Source organism: Camelus ferus, unplaced genomic scaffold, assembly GCF_009834535.1.
Source record: "Camelus ferus isolate YT-003-E unplaced genomic scaffold, BCGSAC_Cfer_1.0 contig298, whole genome shotgun sequence".
In the NCBI taxonomy this organism is placed as follows: domain Eukaryota; kingdom Metazoa; phylum Chordata; class Mammalia; order Artiodactyla; family Camelidae; genus Camelus; species Camelus ferus.
In genome coordinates, this window is record NW_022588414.1 from 959069 (window position 1) to 979001 (window position 19933).

Genomic DNA, 19933 nt, shown 5'->3' on the forward strand with positions numbered 1-19933 from the left:
TTGTCAGGTTGTGGTGTCAGAGTAATGCTGACTTCATAAAATGAGTTTTGAAGGGTTCTCTCCTGTTCTGTTTTTTGGAAGTATTTATGAGAAATTGGTATTAACTTCTTAAAATGCTTTGTAGAAATCCATTGAAGCCATCTGGATTAGGATTTTCCTTTGTGCGTTTGTTTGTTGTTTTTTACTAATTCCGTCCTTCACTGTTTTAGGTCTATTCGGATTGTCTGTCTTGAGTAAGTTTTAATAGTTTGTGTTTTTCTAGGAATCTGTTCATTTCATCTATTCTACCACCTCTAGGGCTTGTTATTGTTATTTGCTTGTTTATTTGTTTAGTGACCATGGGTTATTTTAGTGCAGAAAATTCCTCCCCGCACCCCACAGTGTTGAGCTTCTGAAGGTCCTTAGGGAGGCACGCCTGTGAGTATACCCATACTCATTCTGAGATAAAGCTAGTTTTGTCAGGACCTTTTTCTACTGGTCCCTGTGGACCACACTCAGCTGTTATTACCAATGACTGCTCTTTTATTTGCAAAAATGCCCTTGGGCATAAATTGCTATACAAACTAATTCAGTAAATTTGTGGCCCCTTTGAAGGAGTAATTCTAGAGGTCAGGGTTGATATTTATTCTCACCCTAAGAGGACTCCTCCCCATTGTCTCTTCCCTCAGTTCTCTCCTGCAACCTAGTTGTTGAATCTGTGAATCTTTTCCTAATTGCGGTTCATCACAACCTCTGCTGTTTTTGAGACAGCCCTTGGCCTTCAACTTCCTGTCCTGGTTGCAGGTGAGGTCAATTTCTTTGGAAGAAATTGAGCTCTTTCTGTTTTATGATTTAATTCTACCCCTAGACAAAATCTCTGAGGTAAAACTCTAAACACCCCTGCTTTAGAAGCTGAGTACTTGATGGAAGCAGTAGGCTGTTCCGTAAGTTCTAATCTTGCCTCTCCTTGTGTGGCCTCTAGAAAAAAGAAAATATTTATCAAATATTTAGTGTCATATATACTCAACACAAATTTCTACTTTTAATGATGTTTTTATTTGTGTGGATTCTCCAAGAACATTTAGAATTTGGTTAAAATAAAATCTTCACATGTAAAATTAGAGTATAATATTTCTGGACAGGAAAATACATATCCCCAGACCATACTTGAGGAAATCTGAAGGCTTTCTGTAACAGTTATTTTATACAGTTATGTAATTGAAAGTCTCTAAATCCTAAATCTGGTTCTCTGACTTTGGAATGAACTTAATCTTTGGCAACTTCTCTTCATAGGAGAGTAAGATATGCATGAAAACTTTTCAGTAAAGTTACATAAAGCCCTTGCAGTATTGTGTTTCAGATTTCACATATAAAAAGCATTAAAATTAATTAAGCATGAAAAAAATCATAAAATTTAATAAAGATTATACAATTAATTATTTATCAAGCATTAAAAATTTTGCCAGTCATAATTTATATTAAAACATTCTAGTGGTTTTTTAACTCAAAAAGGATAGCTCTTACGTAGTAAGTTGTAAAAAAAAAAAAAAAAAAAGAAAGAAAGAAACTGGGACTCTGCTCTGCACTCTATTTGGGAAAACAAGAATAGAATGTTAAAAAGCATTCGAATTTCCCTTAGTTATACCAAGGAAAACCAGGTGTAATAATTTGTTATTTTGCGATTTAGAGTTTCGTGTATAAATCATAATTATTTTAAAAATTGAATCATGTTCTTTATATAATTGCAGATAGCTTCTTAGCAATGCGAGAAGTTATTTTTCTTTCCTAAGTTGTTTTTTTAAATGATTTTTTTTCTAAGTACTTTGTAGGTTCTTCTGTGTTAGTTTAGCTTCATAGCTCTGTTGAATAGGGTGTAAATAACTTGAAAAAAGTTAATTTTGAGGTAATTAAGGTTGTTTTGATTTTCCTCCTCTTGTAAGCTGTTTGAACTGCTGGGACCTGATGGACTCGAACTTATTGAGAAACTCCTCCAGAACAGAATTACAATTGTGGACAAATTTCTTAATTCTTCAAATGATCATAAGTTGCAGGCTCTTCAAGGTAAGAAAGTATTAAGTGATAATTTTATTTAAAGGAAAAATTTATTGGTTAGCAGTCTTTTTAATATAGTTATACTTTTAATATCCTTTGGTCTATTATGTATATATACTGATATCATTCTTTTAAGTAGATCTTAGTGATGTCAGTTTATAAAATAAATATCAATACCCTAAATAGGCTGTTGTATCAGATTCTATTTATGTTTATATATGGTGTTTTTTTGGCAGAAGATTTGGATAGACAGATTTTTTTTTATAGCAACTACGTATATATAGTGCTTACTATGGGTCAAGTAGTGTTATAATTTTTAAGCTAATTTTTTATTTTAAAAACTTTCAAACCTGTATTAAGATTCAAGGATAGTACAATAAATACTCCCATAATCTTCATGTAAATTCACCAATCATTAACATTTTGCTTCTTCCCTCCTCTCATTATCAGTCTCTACCACACCCACACACACGTGAGTATGCACATGTGAACACACAAACACACACACACATTTTCCTACGTTTCAAATTTTTGCCGAACAGTGACTGGAAGTTGCAGATGTCATACTACTTCAGCTGTAAAATCTTCAGCATATAATAACAGTCTTATACTTAACTGCAGTATGGTTATCACACCCAGCAAATTGAACATTTATATTGCCATGTATTACATACAGTTGAAAATCCTAGAAGAATCAGAGCTGTCAAGGAAGACAACAACAACAACAACAACAACAACAACAACAACAACAAAAGCCTTACTTACTATGGGACAACTGATACCAACCTTAGGTTTTAAGTGATAAGTAGGAAAACTGAATTTCTTACATTTACTCAAATGTTCCTTGCCAACCTTAAAATAGTTTGGAATTTTTAAAAAGTACGTGAGCATAAGAAATTAGACACCCTTCTTCAAATCAGTATCGTTCTTCAGTGTAAGGGATGTCACCTTTTCCTAACATTTATGAGTGTGGCACTAAAAGGAAATTATAAAACAGCCTTGATTTAAATCCAAAACTTCTTATGGATTTTCTTTATCCTAGACTTTGATTACTGATAATTGCCTGGAGTTGCTTTGAGATGTCTAGAAACTTTGATGTATTGAATTTAGCCACTTTGTCTTTCTGCAAGTCTCTTGGTTCTTTAAGAGTTTTGAACACTTATACGGCCTTACTCTAAGAGGACTCCCACCTCTTAAGCAGTGCTTGATCAGATATTGCAGTAAGTCAAAGTTAAGGAGTGTTTAAAATGAGTATCTGCTAGAAGAAAAGGAATGAGTTTAAATATCTAATCTTGTGATGTAATTTCTGAGAATTTTGTGTCCATTTTGTCAGTTTTCTAAGTGCTAATATGGAGATACTTACTGACTGATTCCACCTTTTAATAGTGTTAATTTATTAATGAAAAGTTCGGAATGACTCCACCTTCACATACTTGTTTTTGAAAGCTGTAGGTGATGAGTTAGTGTTGTCTAGTAGTTTCATTATGTTCATTTTGGTATGACATTTATACACAAATTTTATTCTACTATAATAACTTTTGAGAAGCAACATGCTTTTTAACCTAAAACCAAATATTAAATTTGAATTATTTTAAAAACTTTGAACTATTAGTCTACCCTGAAATACCTTCTACTCTTCTCAAACAGCTTTTACTCTTTTAGTCTATGCTAGATCACTATTAATGTTGCTACTAAGAAGAATAATTACACTATAGAAAATTTGAGGCATTTAAACACATAGACTGACTTTTTCTAAGGAGTGTGGTAAAGAAGCTGACAACCAACATATTTTAAGTAGAGTTTTTTTGTGTACATGCACTAAAATTATTTTCCTTAAATGTTTTTTGCACAGGGAAAAGGCAACTGTTGAAGAAAAGAATCTTTAGACTCTTGTTACTTTATCATTGTTCTCATCCATTTATATCTTTTGATATAATTGTGTTAATGATCCTTCAGAATTCTCTTGAAACTACCAAATTGTATTTGTGTTCTTTATTAAGCTACATTAGTAACTGACATCCTGTCCTTTTCTTTATTCCACAAAATCACGATCTTGGTCTTAGGGAGCAATAGCTTCTTTCCATTTAGCACTTTCTAGCTTTCATACTGATTTTCTTTGAATCTTTTTATGCAGATACATACCCACCCTACTTTATCTCTGTTCTTATTACAAGGAAATGTAAAGTAGTTGAGAAGTAGGTGGGTATAGTGTACTGTCTGCTAGGGTGAGGATAGTTGTAAATTAAATTCTCTTTTTGGGGCTGTTGTGGAAAATGCTTAGTACAGAGTATATCATAAAATAAAAATCAAGTTAGCTCATGCTGTCAAGTGACAGTATCTTGAGTAGTTATACAAAACTTTTTCTGTCATAATAACATTTTAAAAGGATATATAAGCTTCTGCATGTTCTTCAGTAAAATTTTATGTTAGAATTGCTGTTAAGCTTATTTCATTTCTGCTTGACAGTCTTTACAGTTAGCTGAACCCATCAAGGAGAACCACGCACTTAAGCATTTGTGCTTTGTAACTTGATTTTTTTATTACCTATTATATTCAGTCTTACAGGATTTCAGTATATTCTGATTGATACCTTATAAAGCTATCAATGAGGTAGCCATATTTCCTTTTTGTAATTTGAATTTCCTTGATGACCCCAAATGTATCCAATAGTATTTTGTTACTGTCACATTTGCTTAAAATGTTAATGTATTTAGCATAGCATCTAGTATGCCATCCTAAATGTTTCATTTCACATACAAAATCTTTAATATTCATTTACAGCAGTAATTATATGGCATTATTCACATTTTTAAAAATTCTTTGTCATTGTGTGACTTTGCAGATAGTTTCGTTTTTCATAGTTCAGAGTACATTTGAAAACTGTCAGTATGCTACTTGCTTTTCTAACACTGAGAATTAGTTATAAATTCAATCATTATAATAAGTGTATAAGATTTACTTAGAAAGTAGAATGTATAAGACTTAGAAAAATACTTTTTTAAGAACTATAAAATTTAGGTCTAACGTAGTTGGGGTTATATCTCATTTCATAATTTTGAGGTGTGATCAATCTTTATTTCTCATTTTCTTTTTTGAGGCTTATAAAGCCATTAGACAGAGGGGTTATTTCCTATGATTGAGAGCTAAAATGACTTATTCAAAATCATATAATGAGATAGTGACAAATGTCTGAGAATTGTGAAGACTTGACTTAGAATGAATTAGAAAATTAATTTTCCCCTCTTGATGCTGTGCTGAACTTCTTCCGTGCTCTGCACTGAATCTTGGAATTTGACAAAATAACTTTCACTGTGCTCCTTCAGAGTATGGACCAAGTCCATTCTTCATTATCTTCCTAGCCTAGCAGCAGTACCTGGAACATAGGTCTTCAGTACAGTGAAATGTGTATTGACTTGGATTGCTTTCAACGAAGTTCCTGTCAGTTCCTTTAGGGCTATAGTAAGCCAAAATACTACTACTTGGAAAGATTTAATTAAACACAGAAGGTAATCCTGTTGGAAGAACATTTTTCCTGCATATTGAATTGACCGAACGACAGGTTTAAACTGTACCTTGAAAACGCTGAGCTTTAATTGACCGGATTCTTCTTAGTGGTTCTAGCCTTCTTCCATTTTCTTAAAAAAACTGTATTTCTATGAAAAGTTGGACCGTATTTTTTTCTTTCTTTCTTTTATTTTTCACCTTCTCAGTATATCCTGAGCTATATTCTATTTTTTTTTATTTCATGTATAAGTTAGTCATAGCATATTGAGAATTTAACAGAGTAAGACCTATTACTTAGGGAAAAGTTATATCTGGTATGTAAAGAATATCTTTATTATGTTAATAGTAATGCTAATTAGTATTGATAATTATTATGTTTATTGAAATTATATAAACAAATTATTTCAAAAATTATGAAATTGAATTTTTAGGTTCCTGATGTTATATCTAAGAAATTACAACATTAAACTGTTTAGTCTATAGGAAGAAAACATCTGCTGACTTTTCTTAAGCCACTATGTAATATCACTTAGAAATTGTGATTTTAAAAAACTCTCCTTAAAATGTATAATTGAATATGCCAGTTTAAAATTTAAAAAAATGAATTCTTAGAGCATTGTGCTATCGTATATTTTGATGAGGGAAAAAAGTAATTTTTTTTATAAAGGTTAAACTTGTAAAATGTGATCTTAAATTTGCTTCATAGACAATTGTAAAAAAATTTTAGGAGAAAATGCTAAACCTAATTACGGCTGTCAAGTCACTATTCAGTCTGAACAAGAAAAGCAGTTAATGAAACAGTATCGCAGAGAAGAGAAAAGAATTGCCAGACGGGAAAAAAAAGCTGGAGAAGATGGAGAAATTGCAGAAGGGCTGTGCTTTGATCCTAAAGAGTTGCGGATACACAGGTAATAAAAGCCAGAAACTGAAACATGCTTGTGTTGTAATTGCTACTTTTATGTAGCATTATCATTTTTTAGTTTAGTTTTTACAATTTAGATGATTCTTATTTCTAGTCATGCTTTCTTATAAAAACAGAATTTTGTTGTATGAAAACCTAAGTATCTGGAATAAGAAAGCGGTGATCTGCTTAATTAGAATATTCCCAGTGTATCCATGTAGGTGAGAGATTTAGATTGTAGAGGTAAGCTGTTTTTAGGTGCTGTGCACACACCACTAGGTTAAGCCTTATGAAATGCACACAAATTTATTTTGAGACTTTTATTTTCTTTCCTAGCTCAATGAATACTTTTTCCCTTGTTGTTCTCTAGAAGTAGAAAAGAGGAAAATGAAATAAAGGCATTATTTTACATGGTATTTAAATATTGAAACCCATTTTTTTAAAAAGGGATTTGTACTTTGTTAAATATCTTTGGATTGTGACAAACAAAATTACAAATAAAGAACATTAAGTCAAACTTATCAGATGATGTTAACTAAAGATAGTACCTAAAAATGTGTTTGATCCTTAAGTGATTACTGTAAAATTTCAGGATTGCTGGTATCCTCTTTTGTGCAATTTAGTTTCTTCTCTTTTTATAATGGGAGGCTACCTGAAATAGTTATTTTAGTGGTATGGTTTCAGTATATGCCTGCGTTTGCAAGATTAAAAAAAATACAGATTTAGCCTTTTTTTTTTTCGTTTTTTGTTTTGTTTTGTTTTGTTTTTTGTATTTACAGAGAGCAGGCACTTATGAATGCTAGAAGCGTTCCAGTTCTGAGCAGACAGAGAGACTCGGATGTTGAAAAAATACGTTATCCCCATGTTTATGATTCCCAGGCTGAAGCCATGAAAACATCAGCATTCATTGCTGGTGCAAAGGTATGTCATTGGTATCTGACCACTTTTGGATAATATGTCTATTCTGATGAGACGAAATGACACATGGATTTTCCCTATTTCTTTGGTGACTCTGACTATATTATGCTAAATTGTCATTTGAAATACTGGGGAAAATGAGATAATGCAGTTTATGTAAAGATCTTAACACACAGTAGATATTCAAAACCTATTTATTCTCCTCCCTGTCATTATTTATGCAGCTTGTGTTTTTGAGTTCTAGCAGTTGCATAACTTTATGACCGAAATGTGTATTGCGCATTTTCCCTAGCTGCGTGAGTATGTTTGTCTTCAGGAATACCATCGAATCAATGTACTTAAAACTCACCAACATAATTTGATTTGTGTGTTATATGAGATAAGTCGTTCGTGAATGCTTTGTGTGTGTGTATGGTTTTTGTTTGTTTGTTTTCATTTTATATAGACTTGTTTTCCTTTAAATTAGCTAAATTTATTTACCAGTATTGTGTCATAAAACCAGTAGTTTTCTTTCTTTCCCTCTGGAATTAACAAATCTTTACCAAGGCAATTGTTTTATTTTGTATGATTATTGGGTTTTAATTTTTGATGTTCATAGATGATTTTACCAGAGGGAATCCAAAGAGAGAATAACAAGATGTATGAAGAAGTAAAGATTCCTTACAGTGAACCAATGCCAGTTGGCTTTCAGGAAAAACCAGTTTATATCCAAGACTTAGATGAGGTGAGCTGATGATTTTATAAAGTTGATGTTTTTGATGCTTGATATGTTTTTGAATAGATCTGTATTGGAAAAATTATTAGTAAAAGTTAATTGGTTAATACAGTACAGAGATATATGCATTTGGTTACTAAATAGGTACATACAGTAGGGGGGTTTAAATTTTAAAAAGCCTACATGCATTCCTTTACACATTAAACATATATATATGTATATGTATTTTTATAGCTGTGTGTTTATTTTGGTTATTTTAGCTAATATTTGGTTTAACCTTGGTAAGTTGATGTGACTAAGCTATTTTAAAGGATTCATGTATTACATCAATATAGCAAATGGTCAAGCTATATTATAATAGAATATTTCTACAGCATCATTTTAAATCACTATACAGTATTCCATTTTATGCCTTTATTACTTTTAAACAATTTCCGTATTGTTACAATTTTAGGTTGTTTCCTACAGTAAATTTTTATGCTAGACTAAAATTGTAATTAAATCTTTTATTAGTGAGTTTCATCCTGTGCATCAGAATTACCTGTAGACCTTTTTCAAAATCCAAATGCCTTGGTCCCTATTAAATCATAATCTCTTGGGATGGGCCCAGATACCTATTTTTTTGAGGATGATTTTTAGAGCTCTATAGGCGATTCTGAAATGCAGACAGGGCTGAGAGCCTGTAGAATTAAATAATTATGTACATACTTCTTTTTAAACCTTTGCAGTCATTACAAGGATTATCATGATAAAGACTTATTTAGTTTGATATGTTGAATATGAACATTTTCATGTAAAAACATCATTGATGTGCATTGTCTGTATAATAAATGAACCAGGCTTCTTATTTTTCTTTCATACTTATTTCCAAATAAATACTTTGTTCATTTATATTGTAGGAATAAAAGAGTTAATTCCATCTGCAACCTTAATGTCTCATTGCTATGTAACCTAATATGTTTATAGATTCCATGGATTAGGATGAGGACATCATTGGGGATCATTATTGGACCTACAACATATGATATGGGTATCACAGTTTAACCATTCACCTGTTGAAGGACATCTGTCTTATTTACAATTTTTGGCTTTAATAAATTGTATGTCTGTTTGGGCTGCCATAACCATAGACTAGGTGGCTTACACAACAGATATTTATTTTCCCACAGTCCTGGAGGCTACGAGTCTGAGATCAGTGTGCTGACAAATTTGGTTTCTGGTGAGGACTCTCTTCCTGGCTTGCAGTCAGGTGTTTTCTTACTGTGTCCCCATGGCTTGACATGGACTCTTCTAGTGTCTCTTCCGCTTCTTATAAGGACACCAGTACTATCTGAGTAGGGCTTCATTCGGATAACCTTATTTAACCTTAATTACTTCCTTAAAGGTGCTGTATCCAAATATGGTCACACTGGGAGTTATGACTCTAATTTACGAATTTTGTGGGGACATAATTGCATCTATAACATGGATAAAGCTGCTCTAGACATTGGTGTACAGGTTTTTGTGTGAACATAAGTTTTCATTTCTCTGGGGTAAATGCCCAAAAGTATAATTGCTGGGTCATATTGTAGTTACATGTTTAGTGTTCTAAGAAACTACCAGTTTTTTCGAGAGTAACATTTCTTAGTACCACTAGCAATCCAGCATGACCTAGCTTCTCCACATACTTGCCAGCATTTGGTGTTATCACTATTTTTTTTATTTTAGCCATTTTAATTTATATTTTATGTATTATTTATAGTTTTATTTTAACCATTCTGATAGCATGTAGAGAGTTCTCATTGTGGTTTTTTTAATTTGCAGTTTCATAAGGGGTAAAATTGGGGAATAATACATTCAAATGCAATGGGTCATTATAAGTACATAAATAAACTCTTTGATGTCGTATTACTATAGATAATGACCCCACCAGATATCATTACCATGGGTATTAATATAGAGCTCAAGAGAAAATTCAGATGTTAACAGAATGTTAGCTGGTTGATTTGGATCTTTTTTCTGTAAGGCAGTATCTTTTTGTATCAGGAAAAGTGCTCTTTTAGATGGTATCTATCTCTTTTCATAATTGCATGCCATTCCTGACAGTCCTATGGAACTACAGATAAAATGCTTTTATATCCTCTCACTGACTGAATGTCGCATCAGATAAATTTGTCCTGTCTTCTTAAATTACTTCTGTAATTTGATTAAAAAGGTAAGGAGAATTTTAAAATTCTAAAATGATGTGCAGAATTGGCTGTTAATGCTGTTAATTGGGTTTTGTACTTTCTCGGAATGATCTAAAGAAATTTAGATAGGTTTTTGTATTAGGACTCACTTCATTGGAAGTTAGAGAAATCAAAGTCAGAGCAAGTTTTAGCAATGAAGACACTTTGTTGGCTTTTCTAACCAGAATATTCAGGAATAAAGCTGCCTGTGTGCCCAGCTGGGTATACATGTTCAAACGATGTCATCAGATCTTCTCCTCTGTCTTTGTCTCTTTCTCTCTCCATCTTTGAATTTCTCTTTCATTATTTCCTTTTCTTTTCCTTCCTCCGTGTCTCTTCTTCCCACCCCCCTACTCTCCTTCTCCTTTTATTTCCCTGGTTCCCTGGTTCTTTCACTCTCTGACTCCCAGATACACTATCTCCATATAATCAGGGAATAATTCAGGATGGCAACTCCAAGAATAGCTGCTTCCCCCTCCCTCAATTGTAAAAACAAAAGGGTTTTCCCCATAAGAAACTCCTGGGCTGGACTCTGATTTTCCTGACTTGGGTCACAGGTTTGTTTCTGAACCACTTTCTCTGTGGTGAGAATGTGGGGTTCTTAGTGACCATGTCTACTCACCTGTGTATCCTCATCGTCAACTCCCTGTGAGCCATCAGGAGTCAAGGAGGACTTCCTCAAAGGAAAGATGAGAGCTGTTATTACCTTAAAAAGGAGAGTGTGAAAGATGCTAAGCAGATAGAACTGTGTCTTTGATATTTTGGTGAGAGACTCAGGTTTGCTTTTTTGTTGGTATTAAATAAGTTGACTTCTATCTGTTTTCACAGTTGGGAGTTATATTTTTTATTTTATTTTTATTATTTTATTTTATTTGTTTCCTCTTTAATGGAAGCACTGGGGATTGAACCCAGAACCTCGTGTATACCAAGCACATGCTCTATTACTGAGCTATACCCACCAGGAGTTCTGGGTTTTAAATAGCCAATACAGTGTTATTCAGCAAAATTGGAGCACTCACCTAAATGTACTGTTTAGTTTGGAAAGTTAATATAAAAGGTGTGTGTAATGTTTCATTTGAGAAGTTGAGAAAATTGAGTTCTATAAAATCTGAATGTCAGGAATTCAAGGTATTTTGTGACCCCAGATGATTGAATCCCATGCTAACAGGCTGGGTTTTGGGGGAAATGATGAATAGGATATTATCCCAGATCTTAGGTTGCTCCATATACTGTATCTGCTTCACATCATTTCCATGGACGTAACTAGTACAGTAGGGGGTATGTTGTACAGATTTCTATGGCAGCACAGAGAAGGCGGACTAATGAATTCACAGAATAAGCCTTCATGTCGGTGAATGAGGGCATAGGATTTTGCCAGATAGACAAAGGGGATGGTGGTGTATCTCAGGCAAAGGATGCTCCGTGAAACAGTTTGTGACCTTTTCTAAACAAGTATTTCAGTATTATTAGCATGTAAACTACATGTGGAGAGTGACAGCAAATTAGTCTAAAAAGAGGCTCAATAGTGCACATGAAGGGTTTTGAAAAACCAGAGTAGATTTAGACTCAATATTGTGGGAAATACTTAAAAATAAGAGAGTAAATGATCAGGTTTTTTTCGCTTACAGGGATTACTGTGGTTGCAGTGCATAAGTGATGGTTGAGAGTAGGGCCACTGCAATAGTTCAAGGGAGAAGCACTATGTGCCTGAATTAAGAAAGTGTCTGCCTGCATAGAAGTGGGTCAATGAAGAGTAATTTGGCTGCTAGTATGTATAACATCTGATGACTGTTTAAGTGACAGGAGATGAATAAAGCAGAGAGAAGAAACCAGAATGACATCCAGGGCAACATGGGTGAGTGATAGTGTCATTTATTAAGATGAAAAGGAGAAAAGGAAAAGGTTTGTGCATGCTTAAGTTTGGGAGGTAGCATACCATGCTGGTGGAGAGCAGAGCCTCTGAATCCAGGCTGACTGAGTTGGAATCTTGGCCCCCCACATTCTAGCTGTAAGACTTTGGGCAAGTAACTTACCTCTCTGTGATCCAGTGTTTCATTTGTAAAATTGGGATGATAGTACCTACCTCATAATTTCATTGTGAGGATTAAATGTATTAATATAAGTAAAACACTTTGAAGAGTGTTGAGTACTTCATACGTTTTCAATAAAATGTTAGCTTAAAATGATAGATGTAAACTGACGCTGTGACATCAGAGTATGGCTAAAATGAAAAGACGTTGTTTCTTTGGAAGTTGTATTTATTAAATAAATTACTTCTACGCTCATTAATGCCATTCAGCTGTTTTTTCATTCCAGACACATAGTCACTCTATTAACATGTCTAGAGTAGTTTCTAGTTAACTGATAGACACTAAAGAAACCAGTCATTATAATTATTGACATTTGTGATTGTCTCAAGACTTACAGTTTGGAAAAAGGGAAATAAATAAGTATAAAAAATAATACTTTTCTTTTGGTTTTATTTTGTTCCCTGAGCCCGAGGGAATCATAAAGCTGAAGAGTTTATTGACAGTTTGATTCAATCAAATTACAAAGACAAGAAAGTTAAAGAAGCATCTGGAAAAACACTTAAGAACACAGATCTTTTTTTATAAGATCAATTTGAACAGGATTAAATGTCACTAAAACCTGGACATACGCCCAAATAGAAAGCCTTTACCTGAGGCGTCCCACAGGCTGCTTATTTCATTGTCAAGTATATCACCATTTTCATCAGGACCACTGCCTTTTTAGGAAGATGTATCAAGAAATAATAACAAAATATAAAGTTTAAAACTGAAAAGTGAGTTTACAATCTTTTTCACAGTGATAGAGATCTTAGCAAAGAAGACTTCATAAATTTAATGAGGAAGGAAACAATGTGGCAAAAATTAATTCTAATTTCCCTTAATACCTGTCTAGCCTCACCTGGCAATTATACCCATGAGTGTTCTGATTTTATTTGTTGCTGTATTTGTCAGAGTTTTCAGCACTTGTTACCATCAAAACAAATGGACACACAAATATGTAGATGTACACTCTTTCTACACCTGTTGTAAACCTCACAATACACTGTTACTCTTTTTGTCATAACAGTCTTTTTACGATATCTAAGATATCTAAATAATAACCAAAAGAAGTTTTTATACTTGAGCACCTATCTAGTACCCTTTATGCTTTTGTGTAGGTAGATCTAGATTTCCATCTGCTATTCATTTCCTGTAGCACAGGTCTGCTGGTGATAAATTCTTTTAGCTGTTTATGTCTGAAAAAAGTCTTCATTTTGTCTTTGTCCTTGAAAGATATTTCATTTGATACGAAATTCTAGGTTGACAATTTTTTTCCTAGTATGCTCAGATGTAGCTGCATTATCTCCTTGCTAACATTTTGTCTGATAAGAAACGTGTTCTCATTCTTTTTTTTGTTTTGTTTTATGGATGAATTTTTTTATTGAAGTACAGTCATTACAATGTGTCAATATCTGGTGTACAGCACAATGTCACAGTCATGCATATACGTGCATATATTCAGTTTCATATTTTTTCCGTTAAAGGTTATTACAAGATATTGAACATAGTTCCCTGTACTATACAAAAGAGACTTTTTTTTAAAAACCTATTTTTATATATAGTGGCTAACATTTGTAAATCTCAAATTCCCAAATTTATTCCTTTCTACCCTCTTTCCCCAGTAACATAAGATTGTTTACTACGTCTGTGAGTCTGTTTCTGTTTTGTAGAGAAGTTCATAGTGTCCTTTATTTTTTTTAGATTCCACATATGAGTGATATCATACGGTATTTTTCTTTCTCTTTCTGTTTTACTTCACTTAGAATTACGATCTCTAGGTCCATCCATGTGTCCTCATTCTTAATCTTCCTCTCTATGTAATAAGTCTTTTGTTTTTCTTGTTTATTTTTAGGATTTTCTTTCTATCACTGGTTTTAAGCAGTTTGATTATGATGTGTCTTTGTATTAGCTTTCTGTTATTGTATAAGAAATTGCCAAAAATTTGGTGACTTAAAACACCCATTTATTATCTCAGAGTTCTGAAGGTCCGATTTGGGTAGGTTCTTTGTTCAGGGCTTCACAAGGGCAAAATCATGGTATTGGCCAGGCTGAATTCTTACCTGGAAGCTCTGGGGAAGAATTCCCTTTCAAGTTTGAGGGTTTTGGCCAAATCCATTTCCTTACAGTTGTAGAACTGGGGTCCCTGTTTCCTTGCTGCCTGTCAGTCTTAGCTACTAAAGCCTGCCCACATGTTTTGGCATGTGGCCCACTCCATTTTCAAAGCCAGCAAAGAAATATTGAATACCTTGTGGGCTTCAAATCTCTGACTTCTCCTGGCAGCTGATAAAACTCTCTGACTTTAAAAGATTAATGTGATTATGCCAGACCCCCCCAGTCAGTCTTCCTCTTGAAAGGTCAGCTGTTCCATATAGCATAACCTAAGCAAAGGAGTAAATCCATTATAGTCAGAGTTCTGACTTACGCAAGGTGTTTGCATTGGAGTGCTGGGAGAGATTGAGGAGGAAACCTTGTGAACCAACTTAAAATTCTGCCTGCCTCTACCTTGGTGTGGTGTTCTTCAAGTGTTGTTGTTGTTATTTTGTTGTTTTTGTGTGTGTGATTGACATTGGTTAATCATCTTGGATCTGTGGGCTTATATTTTTCATCAAATGTGGGAAATTTTCAGCCATTGTTTTTTCAAAAATTGTCTACCCCCCCCCATTCCCCCTTTTCAGGTAATCTTACGATAGGTACATATGGGTTCCTGAAGTTGCCACACAGCTTAATGTTGTTCTATTAACTATTGTTTTTTTCTTTCTTCATGTTTTATTTTGGATGGTTTCTATTTTTTTGTCTTCAAATTTACTAATTGTTTCCTTCTGCAGTGTCTAAAATGCTGTTAATCTCATTCAGTGTGGTTTTCATCTCAATCATAATACTTTTATCTTTAAAAGTTTGATTTGAATTCTTTTAGTATCTTTTATGCCTCTACTTACACAATCATTTCTAGAGCTTAGGGGTCAGCAAACTTTCTCTGAAAAGGAACGGATAGTAATTATACTAAGTTTTGTGGATGGACATATGGTCTCTGTTCCATATTTATTATTGTCTTTTTTATTAAAATACCCTTTCAAGGTATAATAACTATTCTTAGTTTATAGACCATACAAAAGAAAACCAAACAAAAACAGGCCAAGGCCATTGGTCCACAGGACAGATTTGCTGAATCTTGCTCTAGTTTTTTTTTTAACAGTCTGTCATTTGTGTTATTCCTGGATTGGTTTTAACTGATTAATTTTATCTCTTATGATATTTTTTTTCCTGCTTTTTAGTTTGCTTGATCTTTTTTGACTAACTTGGACATTGTGATTTTTACCTTTTTGAGCACTGGGTATTTTTGTATTATTATAAATATTCTTGAGATTTTTTTCCTTGGACATAGTTAAGTTACTGTGGATCAGTTTGATTTTTTTTCAGGTCTGACTACCCTTACCTAATTCCCAGTTAATTAAGAGATTTTCCACTATGACTGGTAAGAACAGGAACTGTTCCAGACACTGTGTGATGATGTTTGAATTTTCTTCCTCAAATCCATTCTGAAGGTTTTTTTCCCCTACCTTGGGTAGTTTTCTCATACACGTGTACTGTTCAGTACTCACCTAAAGACTTGAAGGAGACGCTCTTGCAGATCTCTGGAACTATCAGCTCTCTGATTATTATTATTATTATTATGATATTATTATTATGATGATGATTATTATTATTATTATTATTATTATTATTATTATTATTATTATTATTTGCAATAAAAGTATTTTCCCCAAAAGGAGAAACTCACTTCTAAGGGAAGGAAGTAGGACATGAAGCTGAGAATTATTGCTCCACCATTTTTTCAGTTATGCATGAACATACATATTTTCATTGTCACATTTTTTTTCGCTGCGAGCTACTACAAGATCTTGTATATATTTCCCTGTGCTGTACAGTATAATCTTGTTTATCTATTCTGCATATGCCTGTCAGTATCTACAAGTTTTAATCTCCCAATCTGTCCCTTCCCACCCCTCTCCTCCTTGGCAACCACAAGTTTGTATCCTATGTCTATGAGTCTGTTTCTGTTTTGTATTTATGTTTTTTTTTTTTTGATTCCACATATAAGCGATCACGTATGGTATTTTTCTTTCTCTTTCTGGCATACTTCACTTAGAATGACATTCTCCAGTAACATCCATGTTGCTGCAAATGGCGTTATGTTGTTGTTTTCATGGCTGAATAGTATTCCATTGTATGAATATACCACATCTTCTTTATCCAGCCATCTGTCGGTGGACATTTAGGCTGTTCCCATGTCTTGGATACTGTAAATAGTGCTGCTGTGAACATTGGCGTGCAGGTGTCTTTTTGAAGTAGGGTTCCTTCTGGATATATGCCCAGGAGTGGGATTCCTGGGTCATAGGGTAAGTCTGTTTCTAGTCTTTTGAGGAATCTCCATACTGTTTTCCACAGTGGCTACACCAAACTGCATTCCCACCAGCAGTGTAGGAGGGTTCCCTTTTCTCCACAGCCTCTCCATCATTTGTCATTTGTGGACTTTTGAATGATGGCCATTCTGACTGGTGTGAGGTGATACCTCATTGTAGTTTTGATTTTCATTTCTCTGATAATTAGTGATATTGAGCATTTTTTCATGTGCCTATTGATCATTTGTATTTATTTCTTCCTTGGAGAATTGCTTGTTTAGGTCTTCTGCCCATTTTTGAATTGGGTTGTTTGTTTTTTTCTTATTAAGTCGTATGAGCTGCTTATGTATTCTGGAGATCAAGCCTTTGTTGGTTTCATCGTTGGCAAAAATTTTCTCCCATTCCGTAGATTGTCGTTCTGTTTTACTTATGGTTTCCTTTGCTGTGCAGAAGCTTGTAAGTTTCATTAGGTCCCATTTGTTTATTCTTGCTTTTGTTTTATTCTTGCTTGGTTAGACTGCCCTCGGAGAACATTTTTGAGATGTATGTGAGATTATGTTTTGCCTATGTTTTCTTCTAGGAGGTTTATTGTATCTTGTCTTATGTTTGTCTTTGATCCATTTTGAGTTTATTTTTTTGTATGGTGTAAGGGAGTATTCTAGCTTCATTGATTTACATGCTGCTGTCCAGTTTTCTCAACACCATTTGCTGAAGAGACTTCTTTATTCCATTGTATATTCATTCTTGCCTCCTAGCTGTGACTTGTTTTAAGGTAAACTTTTCTCTCTGGCTACTTTTAAGTTCTTCCCTTTGTCCTTGGAATTTTCCATTTTTACCATCATGTTTCTAGATAAAACTGTTTTTTTTAACTTCTTACTCATTTTTTCTCATTCTATTTTCTCCTTAATATCATCAGAGGAAAGAAAAAGGTCTTTATGTTTTTCATGTACCTAAAACTGGGTAAACATTTATAGATAATATATATTATTTTAATCAGCAAAGTATTTCCCCTGTCTTCAGTGAACTTGCAGCATAATTAGGGACATAAGATGGCATCTGTGTTGAGTGTTTTCCAACAATACACTGTGCGGTGTGCTAAGTACAAAATGAGTAGTTTGAATTCAGTGTTCCATAGAAGGCAGAGGGATCAATGCAGGCTATAGTTGTTAATGAAGATTTCTTGGAGAACAGGCGACTTGAGTTGTTTCTGGCTGCTGTCGTCTGTGGGAAGTTGGGCTTTATCTGAACAGTGGCAGTGAACTTAACAGTGTTTTTCTTTTTTTTTTTTTTTAACATTTTTTATGATTTATAATCATTTTACAATGTTGTGTCAAATTCTAGTGTTCAGCACAATTTTTCAGTCATACATGGACATATACACACTCATTGTCACATTTTTTTCTCTGTTAGTTACCATAACGTTTTGTGTATATTTCCCTGTGCTATACAGTATAATCTTGTTTATCTATTCTACAATTTTGAAATCCCAGTCTATCCCTTCCCACCTTCCACCCCCCTGGCCACCACAAGTCTGTATTCTCTGTCTATGAGTCTATTTCTAACAGTGTTTTTCATAACAGAGCTGTTGTGAGGTATACAGAGAAAGGAGCAGTTCCTGATTTTGTGTTGAAAACTTTGTGTAGACCTGCTATAAAATATTGGAGATTATGTCTTGTCCATATTACTTTTTATATAGAAACTTTAAAATGGTATTTTTGTTATAAAAACTTGTTCACTCTCAGGAGGGCCATTATTTTATGTATTAAAGTATTACTATGGAAACTGTAATGAGAATCTTTAAGATATCTCAGCTTACTCTCAAAAGTAATCGAGGTTTCATTTTGATGCATTCAGTCTGCTATGTGTGAAAGTATGTTTTTGATACTATATTATCTTCTGTTTTAGAGGTCAATGTTTAATATGTAAAAATTGGATCCATTAGACATGCTTTTTCATAAATAAGAGATTTTTTACTTATTTTTGACTCTCAGCAATTATTTAAATTATATGATTAAAAAGTAATGTTTACTTGCTGTGGAAGTGCACTATAGCTCAGATATATGAAATAGCTTGGGGGGAGGGTATAGCTCAAGTCGTAGAGTGCATGCTTAACATGCACAAGGTCCTGGGTTCAATCCCCAGTGCCGCCTCCAAATATAAAGAAGTAAATAAACCTAATTACCCCCCTCATAAAACAAACAAACAAACAAACAAGAAGCAAAACGTGTGCTTTACTATACTTCAATTAAAATATATATTCTACAAAAAAAAAAAGAAGAAGGAGCTGGGTCTCATTTGGAAGGAAGTGCTATCGAAATTTTCTTTCCTAAAACACAATTAATTTTGTCTGTATGCCCTGAACTTCTTCAGGATTGCAGTGCCACAAAGTCTACTGGGAACACCTACAAATAGCTAATTGGGAAAAGGGCACCAGCTGCTTAAAAACTACCTGCCAAACTAGAGAGAGTTGTAACTGGCATCTGCCCCTAGCTAGGAGTAATCTAACAGAATAACTTTCTTTACAGCCTATACTTTGTTAATTTTATGGGGAATAAAATTAGAAGAGAGGAGATTAAGAGCACAAAGTCCATATTGAACTACCCTGGATGATAATTTTAGAACTCAGATGAATTCAGAAGTCTGAAAAGTAGATGAATTTAACTTGTAATGTGGGAATTTCAAATTTGCTTTAGAAATGAACTTAGTCCATATCTTCCAACATATCTATGTATTATGATTATACAGGCCTATCGTAATAAACAGAATATTGGGTATGATTGTGTTGCTACTTACAGATTTTTCATTATTTATCTCTGAAAATATGTGTAGATTGGTTATCAGTCATCAGTAGCCACTTCTTGAGTTCTTGATGGATGCGAGGCATTGTGCTAGGAGGTATGGTGGATACCAGAAGGTTTAGAATTACAATCCTGCTTCTAAGGAACTTACTATCCAGTTAGGCAAGTAGAACTGATGTTAAATTCTCAGCTTCACGATTTTGCATATTTTGTGATACAGGTCAAGTTACATAGCAACTCTAAGTTTCAATTTCCTCATCAGACTACTTATTCTGAAGATTACATTAGTTACCACACAGAAAATGTGTGACTGTATTTGGGATACATTTTGGGAGATTAGTCATCCAAATTGCAGTATGATATTGCAATCCTGAAAAAGTTCAGGGCATA

General features: G+C 33.7%; 1 protein-coding gene across 3 annotated transcripts in view; it reads left to right on the plus strand.

Moving 5' to 3' along the window:
• ASCC3 (activating signal cointegrator 1 complex subunit 3) overlaps positions 1-19933 on the plus strand; it is a 301506-nt gene that overhangs the window by 61313 nt on the left and 220260 nt on the right. For 2 of the 3 annotated variants that reach the window (XM_032476218.1, XM_032476216.1), the window contains exons 5-8: positions 1920-2040; positions 6242-6443; positions 7216-7357; positions 7953-8078. In XM_032476218.1, the coding sequence (XP_032332109.1) occupies positions 1920-2040; positions 6242-6443; positions 7216-7357; positions 7953-8078 (591 nt within the window). The remainder of the gene's footprint in view (positions 1-1919; positions 2041-6241; positions 6444-7215; positions 7358-7952; positions 8079-19933) is intronic. The other variant, XM_032476217.1, reaches the window with a different exon arrangement.